The sequence below is a fragment of the Mobula birostris genome, chromosome 16 (assembly GCF_030028105.1).
Source record: "Mobula birostris isolate sMobBir1 chromosome 16, sMobBir1.hap1, whole genome shotgun sequence".
NCBI lineage: Eukaryota > Metazoa > Chordata > Chondrichthyes > Myliobatiformes > Myliobatidae > Mobula > Mobula birostris.
The window spans coordinates 76,102,606-76,114,259 of NC_092385.1; the positions used below are offsets into that span (position 1 = coordinate 76,102,606).

An 11,654-nucleotide genomic window follows, 5' to 3' on the forward strand; every position below is an offset into this window, starting at 1 on the left:
TGAAATATTATAAAGCACCTCGTTGCCAATTTGTTGTGTTTGCAAGCCTATAACTACTGATGAGACCCAAAGCCAGTAGACAGATCAAAGCTAGAATTCAAAATACTCCTTTACTCAGTAAAACCACACAACTCAAAACTCAAATCTCAACCATACATTCCAAAGCACAACTGTTTAAATGGTTTATACCCAAAGAATATTCAAGACTTCGATAGGAACAATGATTTGTTGTCAGCTTACTAATAGCATTGTTTGCTTCAATTCACTGTAACAGGTGGATTTTGGGACAGAGAGAAAGGGGAGAAAGAAAAAGACACGGAGGGATGGGAGAGAACACAGAGGGCCAGGATAGATGGGGAACAGGGGAGCAAAGAGAGTTGGTCCGTAGTAGAAAGGGTATCCTAGAGGGAAGAGGTACTAACGGGCAGGGTTGAATGTAATGTTTGAGGAGAAAGGGAATGAGGAGTGAAGAAGAATGTGACAGAAAAGAGATGTAAGAAAGAAATGGAAAAGGAGTGGGAGTGCAGTTCAGTTAGAGATAATGAATAATACCAAATCTGAGGTATCATTTGATCAAAAGACCCAAGACTGGACCCCATGACGAGGAGAGGTCAGTAAAAAGGCATTGCCAACCTGCCACTGTATATTCTTTCTTTTTCTTTCTCTGCTTCCCCTTTGACATCTTTCTCCCTTCCCCCACCTCTCTCTTTGCATATGTTTCTGTTCTCTCTCACCCATCTGTCTGCTCCAACTAACCTCCAGCCTTTTCTCAGGTGACCCTGCTTTCCCAATAGCTGGAGCAGAGGCTTGTTACCTGATGTTATTTTTGTCAGGCCGGACTTGGGTACATTCTGCCCTCACTCCATTGCTTCAGTTCATTGTGGCATATCAAGGCAGCAGTAACTGGTGGGATCATAGGTTAAGGCTGAAAGGTGAAGTACTTAAGGGGAATTTGAGTGGGATCTTCTTCACTCAGAGGGCGGTGTAAGTGTGGAACAAGCTGCCAATGGAGGTGGGATTAATTGTGGATTTGGATACATGTATGGGTTAGAGGGGTATGGAGGCCTGTGGTCCAGGAGCAGGTAGATGGGACTAGGCAGAAGACCAGGTCAGCATGGACTAGATAGGCCAAAAGGCCCATTTCTAGGCTGTGGTTCTCTGTGTCTCTATCTGGAAAGCCAGAATCTAAGAAGTTATAGACAAGAAGCAACATGTTATACATACCATAAATCAGAAATGTGGAATATTCAATAAACCAGCAACAGAAGTTACTATGAAATGTTTTGTATCTTAAGTGTTGTCCTGACCATGGGTTTAAGAATCTAAATCCTCAATTAACTGGTTCCTATCTCGCTGCAGTTGTATGAGACCTTATTATGATCCTCAGAATATTTTTGTTTCTTTCTGTGCTAGATCTTGTATCATTGTAAAATAAACTGTTTTCTTATCCAGGAAGGTGACAAGGAAAGGGAAAGATTAAGGTGGGGGAGGCAACGGATGAAGGTAGCACCAAAAGAAACAAAGAAAAATACATTTATTTTAACAATATAACATCCCTATTTAACATCTCAAAGAGTTTAACCAAATTATCTGTTTTCCAAGAACATTTATGGTGTTGGCAAATTTATCTAAGCCTTGTTTTTTCTCACCTTGCCATACAGTGGATATTTGGTCTGTGGGCTGCATCCTAGCTGAAATGGTCACAGGATCTGTGATCTTCCCTGGATTTGACCGTATCCTTGGAATAAATATCTGCACACATTTTAAGGGGAAGGAATTTATTCTATTATTGTGAATGCACCATTGAGAAAGAAGAAATTAAAATATTAAATGCTGGAAATTGTCATAATTGATGAAAAGGAATTTTTAAAATTAGAGTTTGATCTAATATATATATATCTCCCACATTTTGAGTTATAATTTCAAAATTCTAGGATCTGCAATTGTATTTCCGAAAAAATGGTTGTTGCTTTCCCAGCCAGTGAGATCAAGTGGGATTGACATCGGTCATTTCTGTCCTCTGCAAAGTAGGGGCATCTTTTTCAAGTTAAAGGGAAACTTCTTCAGTGAAGAACAGAGTGGTATATCTATAACAAACCTTACATGGTTTTAGTCATGCCTCTACATAGAGTATTAAATATGGTGTAAAATTCACTATGAAGTAAACCCTCTTCCAATTACACTAACTCTCTTCAATCATATGCCAGTTTGGAACCAGTTTCTTTATTCTTATTTTTACTATAACAAATTAATCTGTCAATCATTAATTTAAATAAGTGAAGTATGCAAGTTTTTTAATCAAAGTAAAATTAAAGGGTTTTACTTTGCAAAGACTATAACTGAAGAATGTTTCTAAAATATTATATTTGGAAAGAAGCGTTGTTCCTGCTTAAGTTCTAATTACACACAATATTGAAAAGCTGACACCTTAGAAAGGGGTCAAATTTTTAGCTTGGATGGAAATGAAACCACTTGTAATGGATGGAAACGTGATAATAATTCCTCTGAGCTCAAGGGGGAGCCATGGGCACCCGTCACTAACAAGAGAAAATCTGCAGGTGCTGGAAATCCAAACAACACACACAAAATGCTGGAGGAACTCAGCAGGCCAGGCAGCATCTATGGGGAAAAAAGTACAGTCCACATTTTGGGCCGAGACCCTTCATCAGGAGAGGAGAGGAGTTAAAAGGTGGGGGGAGGGGAAGAAGAAACACAAGGTGAAAGGTGAAACTGGGAGGGGGAGGGATGAAGTAAATAGCTGGGAAGTTGATTGGTGAAAGAGATACAGGGCTGGAGAAGGGGGAGTCTGATAGGAGAGGATTGAAGGCCATGGGAGAAAGAAAAGGGGGAGGAGTACCAGAGGGAGGTGATGGGCAGATAAAGAGATAAGGTGAAAGAAGGAATGAGGAATGGTGGTGGGTGGGGTGGGGGAGGGGTTGGCATGACCGGAAGTTCGAGAAATCAATGTTTATGCCATCAGGTTGGAGGCTACTCGGATTGAATATAAGGTGTTGTTCCTCCAACCTGAGTGTGGTTTCATCACAATACAAGAGGAGGCCATGAAATGGGAATGGGAATGGTAAGTGGAATTAAAATGGGTGTCCACTGGGAGATCCCGCTTTTTCTGGTGGATGGAGCCTAGGAGCTCGGTGAAGCGGCCCCACAATTTATGTTGGGTTTCACTGATATCTGGATGGAATGTAGGTGCTCCCTTGTCCAATCGTCCATCCCCGCTGACCTCCCTCTTAGCACTTATCCTTGCAAACGGAACAAATGGTTCACCTGCCCCTACACCTCTTCCCTCACTACCAGGGCCCTAAATAGTCCTTCCAGGTGAGGCAACACTTAGCCTGTGAGAAAGTTGGGGACATATACTGTGTCCGGTTCTCCTGGCGTGGCCTCCTGTATATCGGTGATTGGGTACCTCTTTGCCAAGCACCTACAATCTGTCCGCCAGAAAAAGCAGGATCTCCCAGTGGCCATCCATTTTAATTCTACTTCCCATTCCCATTCTGATGTGTTTTTCCATGGCCTCCTCTACTGTCATGATGAGGCCACACTCAGATTGGAGGAACAACACCTGGTATTCTGTCTGGGTAGCCTCCAACCTGATGGCATGAACATCGATTTCTTGATCTTCTGGTAATGACCCCCCCCCCCCACTTCACCATTCCCCATCCCCTATCCCCTTTTCCCTCTCTCACCTTATCTCTTTGCCTGCCCATCGCCTCTCTCTGGTGCTCCTCCCTCCTTTTGTTTCTTCTGTGGCCTTCTGTCCTCTCCTATCAGACTCCCCCTTCTCCAGCCCAGTATCTCTTTCAGCACTCAACATCCCAGCTCTTTACTTCACCCCTCTCCCTCCCCCCCCCCCCCCCCCGGTTCCACCTATCACCTTCTGTTTCTCCCTTCTCTTACCCACCCCACCTCCCATCTTTTAACTCTACTCCACATCTTTTTTCTCCAGTCCTGCGGAAGGGTCTCAGCCCGAAATGTCGACTGTGCTCTTTTCCACAGATGCTGCCTGGCTTGCTGATTTCCTCCAGCATTTTGTGTGTGTGTTGTTCAGATTTCCAGCATCTGCAGATTTTCTCGTTTGTGAGTCCATATTCCAAGTCTTCCTTTGAAATGCTCCCAACTCTTTCTGGGATATGTTGACTTCTGCATTGGTGCTGCTTCATGCACCCACACCAAGCTTGTCAACCTCAACGACTTGCCTATAAGTTCACTTGATCCAGTTCTAGCACCTCAGTCTTTCCGTTGCCATCTCTGGAGCAAAGCTGTTTACTAACATCCTTTGTAAACCTACCGATTCCCATGGCAATATTGACTATACCTCTTCCTACTCTGTCTCCTGTAGAAATGCTATTTCCTTTTCTCAATTCCTTTGTCTCTGCTGCATTAATTCCCAGAATGAGGCTTTCATTTCCAGGATGTCCTCCCTCTTCAAAAAACAGGGTTTCCCTTCCTGCTCCATTGATGGTGCCCTCACCTGCATCTCCTCAGTTTCCCAGACATCAATGCTCACCCCACCTTCGTGCCGCCTTAACTAGGATAGAGTTCCTCTTGTCCTTGCCTACCACCCCATGAGCCTCCCCATCCAACAAATCATTCTCTGCAACTTCCTCCATCTTCAATGGGATCCTACCACCAAGCACATCTTCGCCACTGCCCCCCCCCCCACAACTCTCTTTCCACAGGGTTCACTCCCTCTGTGACTCCCTTGTTCATTTCTCCCTCCCTTCTCCTGGCACATACCCTGCAAGTAACAAAATGCTACACCAAACAGTCCTTGCAGGTGAGCCAGCACTTTACCTGTGAATCTGATGGGGTCATCTACCATATTCACGCTCCCAATATGGCCTCCTCTACATTGGTAAGACCCAGTGTAAATTGGGGGACTGCTTTGTGAGCACCTCCGCTCCATCTGCAGAAAGTGAGACTTCCCGATGGGCAATTATTTTGATTCCTATCCCCATTCCCATTCCGGTATGTCGGTCCATGGCTTCCTCTTTTGCCATGATAGTGCCACACTCAGCTTGGAGAAGCAGCAGCTCATATTCTATCTAGGTAGACTCCAACCTGATGGCATGGACATTGAATTCTCCTTCTGGGAATGCTTTTCTTTCCCTTCCCCTTCCTTCTTCTTCTATTCCCCATTTTGGGCTCTTACCTCTTTTCCTCAGCTCTCCATCACCTCCTCTTGATGCCCCTCCTCTTCCCTTTCTCCCATGATCCATACTCCTCTCCTATCAGATTCCTTCTTCTCCACCTGTCACCTCCAATTTCCTACTTCATCCCCCTCCCCCATCCATCTGGCTTAACCTATCTCTCTTCCTAGCTATTCTTCTTCACCCCTCCCCCTACCTTTTCACTCTGGCATCCTCCCCCTTCCTTTCCAGTCCTGATGAAGGGTCTTGGCCCCAAACATTGACTGTTTATTCATTTCCATAGATGCTGCCTGATCTGCTGAGTTTCTCAAACATTTTGTGTGTTGGTCTAGATTTCCAGCATCCGCAGAATCTCTTGTTTATGTATGTGATATGTTTCTTTGGAATTTTGAAAATGATAGTTTTTCCTGCTTTTGGAATGAATATTTATTGACATAATAAAGTGAAGATCATTGGTACTTTTTAATATCAGATATCTGACCAGATCTGAAGACATATGAAGGCAATTACAATTTAGGTCAGTGTTTCTTTAACTTTTCAGTTTAGATTTTGACCAACTGAAAAAGATTATGAATGTAACGGGAACACCACCACAATACCTGGTGGAGAACATGAAGAATGACGACGTATGTATCTACTACCTTTTATTTATTGGGTAGTCACGGGAGAATACCACTATAAAAGTGCCATGTACTGTCTTTCAGTTGACCAAGAGCAGGTTTGGCCTGTTTTAATACCTCACTACAAAGGCTAGCCATTTTAGTTCTGTGGCATGCCTAACAGTGCAGGCTAAATTTTGGGGTTCCTCTACTCTCCTCAGCCTTAGCCTTCTGCTTCCAAAAGCTGCCATTGAGCACAGTATAATGGAAAGTACAGTGTAGCTTATTGTGAGTCTGATCAGAGGATTGAGCTTACTTCCAGTACAGTACAAATGCTTTTTGAGAAAGCTCTGAAGCCATTTGCTAATCAGCCTTCTTGCTTTTCTGAAACCTCAGTTTCTTACTGAGGTATCATTTTAGAGTAACTCTGTTCCTTAGTACCAGTGATTCAAGCTTTCTAGCTTTGAAGTTTGCATGATCACCTGTGCCCTGTGGGTTTTCCCCAAGTGCTCTGGTGAATCTCCCTCACATCTCAAAGACATACATTAGGTGACAGGTCAATTAGTCGCTGCAAGTTGTCCCCAGTGTGTGGGTTGAATCTAGGCCAAGTTGATAGAATTGCAAGGAGCCGAAAATGGGGTGAGTGCATGCCGGTGGACTCTGAGAAATGAAAGGCCTGTTTTTGTGAAGTATGTATTTATGACAGCTGCCATGAGTCTAAACAGTCTGTCTGATGAGGCATCAATTAGATTATGCCATTATCCAACTCTTACATAAATGCTAACATTACAACATGAACACAAATGCTAATGTAATATATTTGAAATAATATAAAACTGTTATTCCCACGTTTGATGTGAGTGCCTATTGTACTCACAGCAAGTGCTAATTGAGTACAATAAGCACTCACTTACAGAATGGGATCTCTTTGAGGGAGTGGTTAGACTGAAGGACCTGTTTTCATTTGTGTTTGTGTGCTCAAGGCTCTCCATTGCTGTTGTACTCTAGTGGTCAAAGTTGATATGCAAGCCAAGGCGTTACAATATGGAGAGCAAACTGTTGCCCATGCGGAAGGGTCCCCCTCTCTATGCAGCTGATGAATCCAAAGGAACGGCAGAGACTGATACAGTTTGGCACCAGCGGCGTCACAGAAGTTGACAATCAATTTTGAAGTCAATATAGGATTGCCTTAGGGACTCGTTCTCCAGATTTTTCCTCAGGGTTTACTGCCAAAGCCTTCCCCATGAGTGGGTATAGCCACAAGGCAGCAGAAGTTTGAGATCAGAGTTTATCTTCTCCTGGATAAGCTGCCAACCATGGCCCAATGCCTATGGAAATATAAATTAACATCTAAAACATCAGTTTTATCATCCATTCTGCTTGACAGTGTTATATTTTAATTTCCTCAGGCAAGAAACTACGTCCGTTCCCTCATACCACAAGAGAAGAAAAAATTCCAGCAGGTTTTTCCCACAATGAAAGCACAAGGTATTGGTAATATTCACAAAACTTTTATGAGCATGAAATTATAGGATTGTGCAGAACCAACAGGGATTTATGTAATCATGTTTGACATGAGTAGCACACAGATACTGGAGGAACTCAGCGGGTACTGATGAAGGGTCTCAGCCAAAATTGTCAACTTTTTGTTCCCCTCCGTAGACGCTGCCTGACTTGCTGAGTTCCTCCAGCATTTTGCTTGTGTGATGCTGGATTTCCAGCATCGGCAGAATCTCTTGTGTTTTTGGTGACAGTTTTATTGTCTTGAAGTTGCAATTATCAAGATAGGTAAAGGGACCAGTGAATGTGGTGGCTTTATAGTTGCAAAAGTTCTTCAGAAGGTACCATATAAGGGATTATTAACCAAAGATGAAGCCCGTTGGATCAGAGGTAATAAACCAATCCTCAATTCATGCTGGTAAACAGACAAATATAATGAGTTGAATTCATGTCTTATGGGGTTGTAAGGTTGTGACCAAAGGATCACCATTGGGTTCCACCTGTTCACAATCTACATCATTGATTTGTAGGAAGGGACTAAGTGTAATATATCTAAGTTTTCCCATGATGGCAGTGCAGCTTGAGGAGGATGCAAAGAGGCTTCAGAGTGCAACAGAGAGACTGTGAATTTATGGCAGATAGGATGTAATGTGGAGATAGGGGAGCTCATTCATTTTGATAGAAAAAATAGAAATGCAGTTTCTTTTGTTCAAAAAAAGAGTGATTTTAAATCTCTTGAGGCTCAGAGAGACTCTAATGTACACAAACCACTGAACGTTAACATGCAAATGTTAGTGCTACTGTAGCATAGTGGTTAGAAAACATTTTTACAGCTTGGGGCATTGGAGTTCAATTCTGGCATCCTCTGTAAAAAAAGCAAGTTTGCATGTTGTTCCTGTGTGCACATGGGTTTCCTCTGAGTGCTCTGGTTTCCTTCCACAGTCCAAAGAGGTACCAGTTAGTAGGTTAATTGGTGATTGTAAATTATCCTGTGATTAGGCTAGTGTTAAATAGATGGGTTGGTGGGTTGCTGGGTGGCACGGCTTGAAGGGCCTGTTTCATGCTTTATCTCTAAATAAAATAAATGCAGCTTGTAATTAGGAAGGCAAATAGCACATTTGAGAATGGAGTTTGAGTATGAAAGTGTTGATATCACTTTGAAATTAGAGAAGGTTCTGGTGAGATTAAATGTGGAATATTATGTGGGTGTCTGGTCTACCTAATTAAAGGAAATGTGATGGATGCAGTGTGAAAAAGATTTGGTAGATTGATTTCTGGAAAGGAAATTCTGAAGTGGGGTAAGAGTTGGTTACAAATAAGGGATTGGTAACATATTCAAGTTTAAAAAGTAATTTTAAAAGACATTTTTGAAAGCTTGAAATGAAAAATAGATTTAGGGACATTGTTTCTTCTGGCTGTGCACCGAGAACCAGGGGTCACGTTCTCAAATTCATTATCATTCAGGATTGAAATCCTTCACTGAGAGCATAATGAGGGCTGTAGAGGTCGTGTCACCAGGTATATTCATGGATTATTCTGTTCAAAGGGAGGTGCAAGGTAATGATAATGTGGTAAAAGTAATCGTTCACTACCTCACTGAGTAACAGAACAAACACAATTTGCCTACCAGATCTCTTCCTTGTATTTTTTAGAATTGAGGACTTTAGGTTGATGAGGAGGACACTTAAGTCTCTCTGAGCATTAAGACCATACAAATCACTCATTTCTTTAACAAAAGAAGATACCGCTTTTCCACTTTTTTTCTATCAAAATGAATGACCTCTCCTATCTCCTCATTACACCCTAACTGCCATATATTCACTTATTCACAGCACCTGAAGTTTGATGAAGAGAGAAAGGGATGGCAGCTGTTGATACGTACCTAGCAAGTCTGAGTTTCTTTATTGATGAAATTCCTTTAAATTGTTTGCATCACAAAAATAGAGACAAAGAGAACAATGGGAGGAAAAACAAAAGGAAGGAAAATATACCAATAGTATGTCATACCCGAAGGGGTGGCTGAGAACTTGACAAGGAATACCTTAATGGTGAGAGTGTTTATTTCACATCCAGGGAGAGTCCATATATGTTGCTTTCACTGATGTACCTTACAGTGGGTGTGTGTAACCATGTCATTTACAGATTTCTCAAATCTCCCTTAGCTGTTGACCTGCTAGAAAGGATGCTAATTCTAGATCCAGACAGAAGAATAACAGCCAGTGACGCATTAGAACATCCTTATCTCAGCGAACACCACGATCCAAACGAGCCAGAAGCAGAGCCATATGATGATTCCTTTGAAAACCTGGACCTAAAGGTTGAAGAATGGAAAAGCAAGTATTACTCAGGCTCTCCTGCAATTACACTGCTATCTCTGGAAGCTCAGAGAGGTGTATTTCTGTGGCCGTGCCCTCCATTGACACTGATTTGAAAGGAGATGGGTCATGAGAAGGAGGAAGTATGGAATAAGAATCACAATCAGGTTTAATGTCACTGGTATATGCCATTAAATTTGTTGTATCATGGCAGTAATACATGCAATACATAATAATAAAAACCTGTACATTACTATATATATATACATACACACACACACAGAATTACTGTATATATATAGTGGAAAAAGAGGGAAAACAGTGAGGTAGGAGCACTTTGGGGCATGTATATTATGTTCACAGTAATTCTGTTGGTGGTGCTATAGGAAGACTAATAGCATCAGCATGAGAACACTTGGCATCAATACCAGAGAACATCTGACCTGTTCCACACTGCATGATAGACTGCGTATCCATTCCCGTAGATACTTCCTGACCTGCGGAGCTCCTCCAGCATCTTGTGTGTATTGCTCTGGACTTCAAGCGTCTACAGAACCTTTTGTGTTTACTGTTGATTCTTTATGATCCAAATGCAAATAACTAGCTAGTAGTTGGCATCCCATATTTGGTGTACAGGATTGTTTTTTGAGCACCTTTCATTCCTGTATGTCCTGGTGCATGTAGAGTCATGAACAGGTAATAACATTGCAAGAAGCACCTCATCTCACCATCCCATCACGTGACTTGGATTTTTAAAAGTTCTCTGGGTGTGGGAGTGAGTGACGTTATATGGAGCTGCATACTACTTTGAATCAAGGCAAATTATTATCTGAAATGAAATCAGAAAATGCTGGAATGAGCAACAGGCCAGGCAGCATCTGTGTTATGAGAAACAGTCAATATTTCAGGCCCATAGCTGGTATCCAGTAGTAGGTACTTATTCTTCAATAGCAACACTCATAGATTTTAAAGTTAACTGCCTAAATCTTTTCATTTGAAAGAAGGCACCATTGTGCATTTGAAAGGCTTTTTTATCTTGAAGAATGTGTAAAATGCATGTTTATGGTACAAACTATTCTTAGCTTTTATCATTTTGATTTTCAAGGAGTCCACTCTGTAGACAAGCAGGGAGTACTATTCTCTCTCTGTTGCTGATACAATAATGCGTTAGTAAGCCACAACACATGTTCCAAGTTCCATCTGAATGTATAATATTTCAGGCAGATTAGTGATAAGATGACCACACTGCAACAATTTTCTACCTGTAGATGCAAGCAAACTTGCAGCTGTAATGGGATCCATTATATTCATGGCTGTGTGGCCAAAATTGTATAAATACCATGCATAAAAGGGAAAAAGATCAGGAGGATTTTTATAGAAAAACTGCATGTCTTCTGTCCTGTCCTGCAATTGCCCTCTACAAAGATTCCTGACAAAGGAAACTGAGAATCTGAAACCAGGCTTAATTGCCCAAAACAAAGAGTTTTACTGCACGAGGGCCATTGCAACAAAATAGCTGTCTGTTCCCATGGCTTTAGGTATGGACATTTCTAAAAGTTTTTTTTTCCCACCTCCTCCCCTCCAGGTCTTCTTCACATGGAGATTATGACTTTTGACCCAGACAACCCGAGACAAATGGCAACCTGATGCAGCTTGATCACTAGAAGCAGTACACTCACTGAAATGAATTTGGAACCATAAAGCCATGTTACTAGCAGTTAACTTGCATCTGTTCTTCTTGTGTCTGTGCACAATGACAGAAATATTAAATAAAAGCACACACGTGGAAGATGGCATTAACTGGTGTGTTCCTGTGGAAGGGGGAGAGGAGAGCAGTGGCAGGAGCGGTAGTAGGAGTAGTTGTAGTAGTTGAAGCAATACTAGTGGTAGCAGCAGAAATATTAGTAGCAATAGTAGCAGTGGTAGGAACAGCAGTAGTAATAGAATTAGCAGCCGCAGCAGCAATAACAGTAGTAACGGTACTAGAATTGAATTGAATTGACTATTACTTACATCCTTCATATACAGAAGAAGAAAGCCCTTAACTCCGAGTGGAGTCATCGGGACGCTGT

At 42.0% G+C, this 11,654-nt stretch overlaps 1 protein-coding gene across 1 annotated transcript in view; it reads left to right on the top strand.

The window, feature by feature from the left end:
* The window catches only part of LOC140211238 (mitogen-activated protein kinase 14A), a 33,321-nt gene extending 21,950 nt beyond the window's left edge, over positions 1 to 11,371 (top strand). Inside the window, exons 8-12 of the mRNA XM_072280879.1 lie at positions 1,662 to 1,733; positions 5,715 to 5,794; positions 7,177 to 7,255; positions 9,430 to 9,600; positions 11,168 to 11,371. Coding sequence (XP_072136980.1) covers positions 1,662 to 1,733; positions 5,715 to 5,794; positions 7,177 to 7,255; positions 9,430 to 9,600; positions 11,168 to 11,229 — 464 coding nt within the window. The 3' untranslated portion in view covers positions 11,230 to 11,371. The remainder of the gene's footprint in view (positions 1 to 1,661; positions 1,734 to 5,714; positions 5,795 to 7,176; positions 7,256 to 9,429; positions 9,601 to 11,167) is intronic.
* The last annotated feature ends 283 nt before the right edge of the window (positions 11,372 to 11,654 follow it).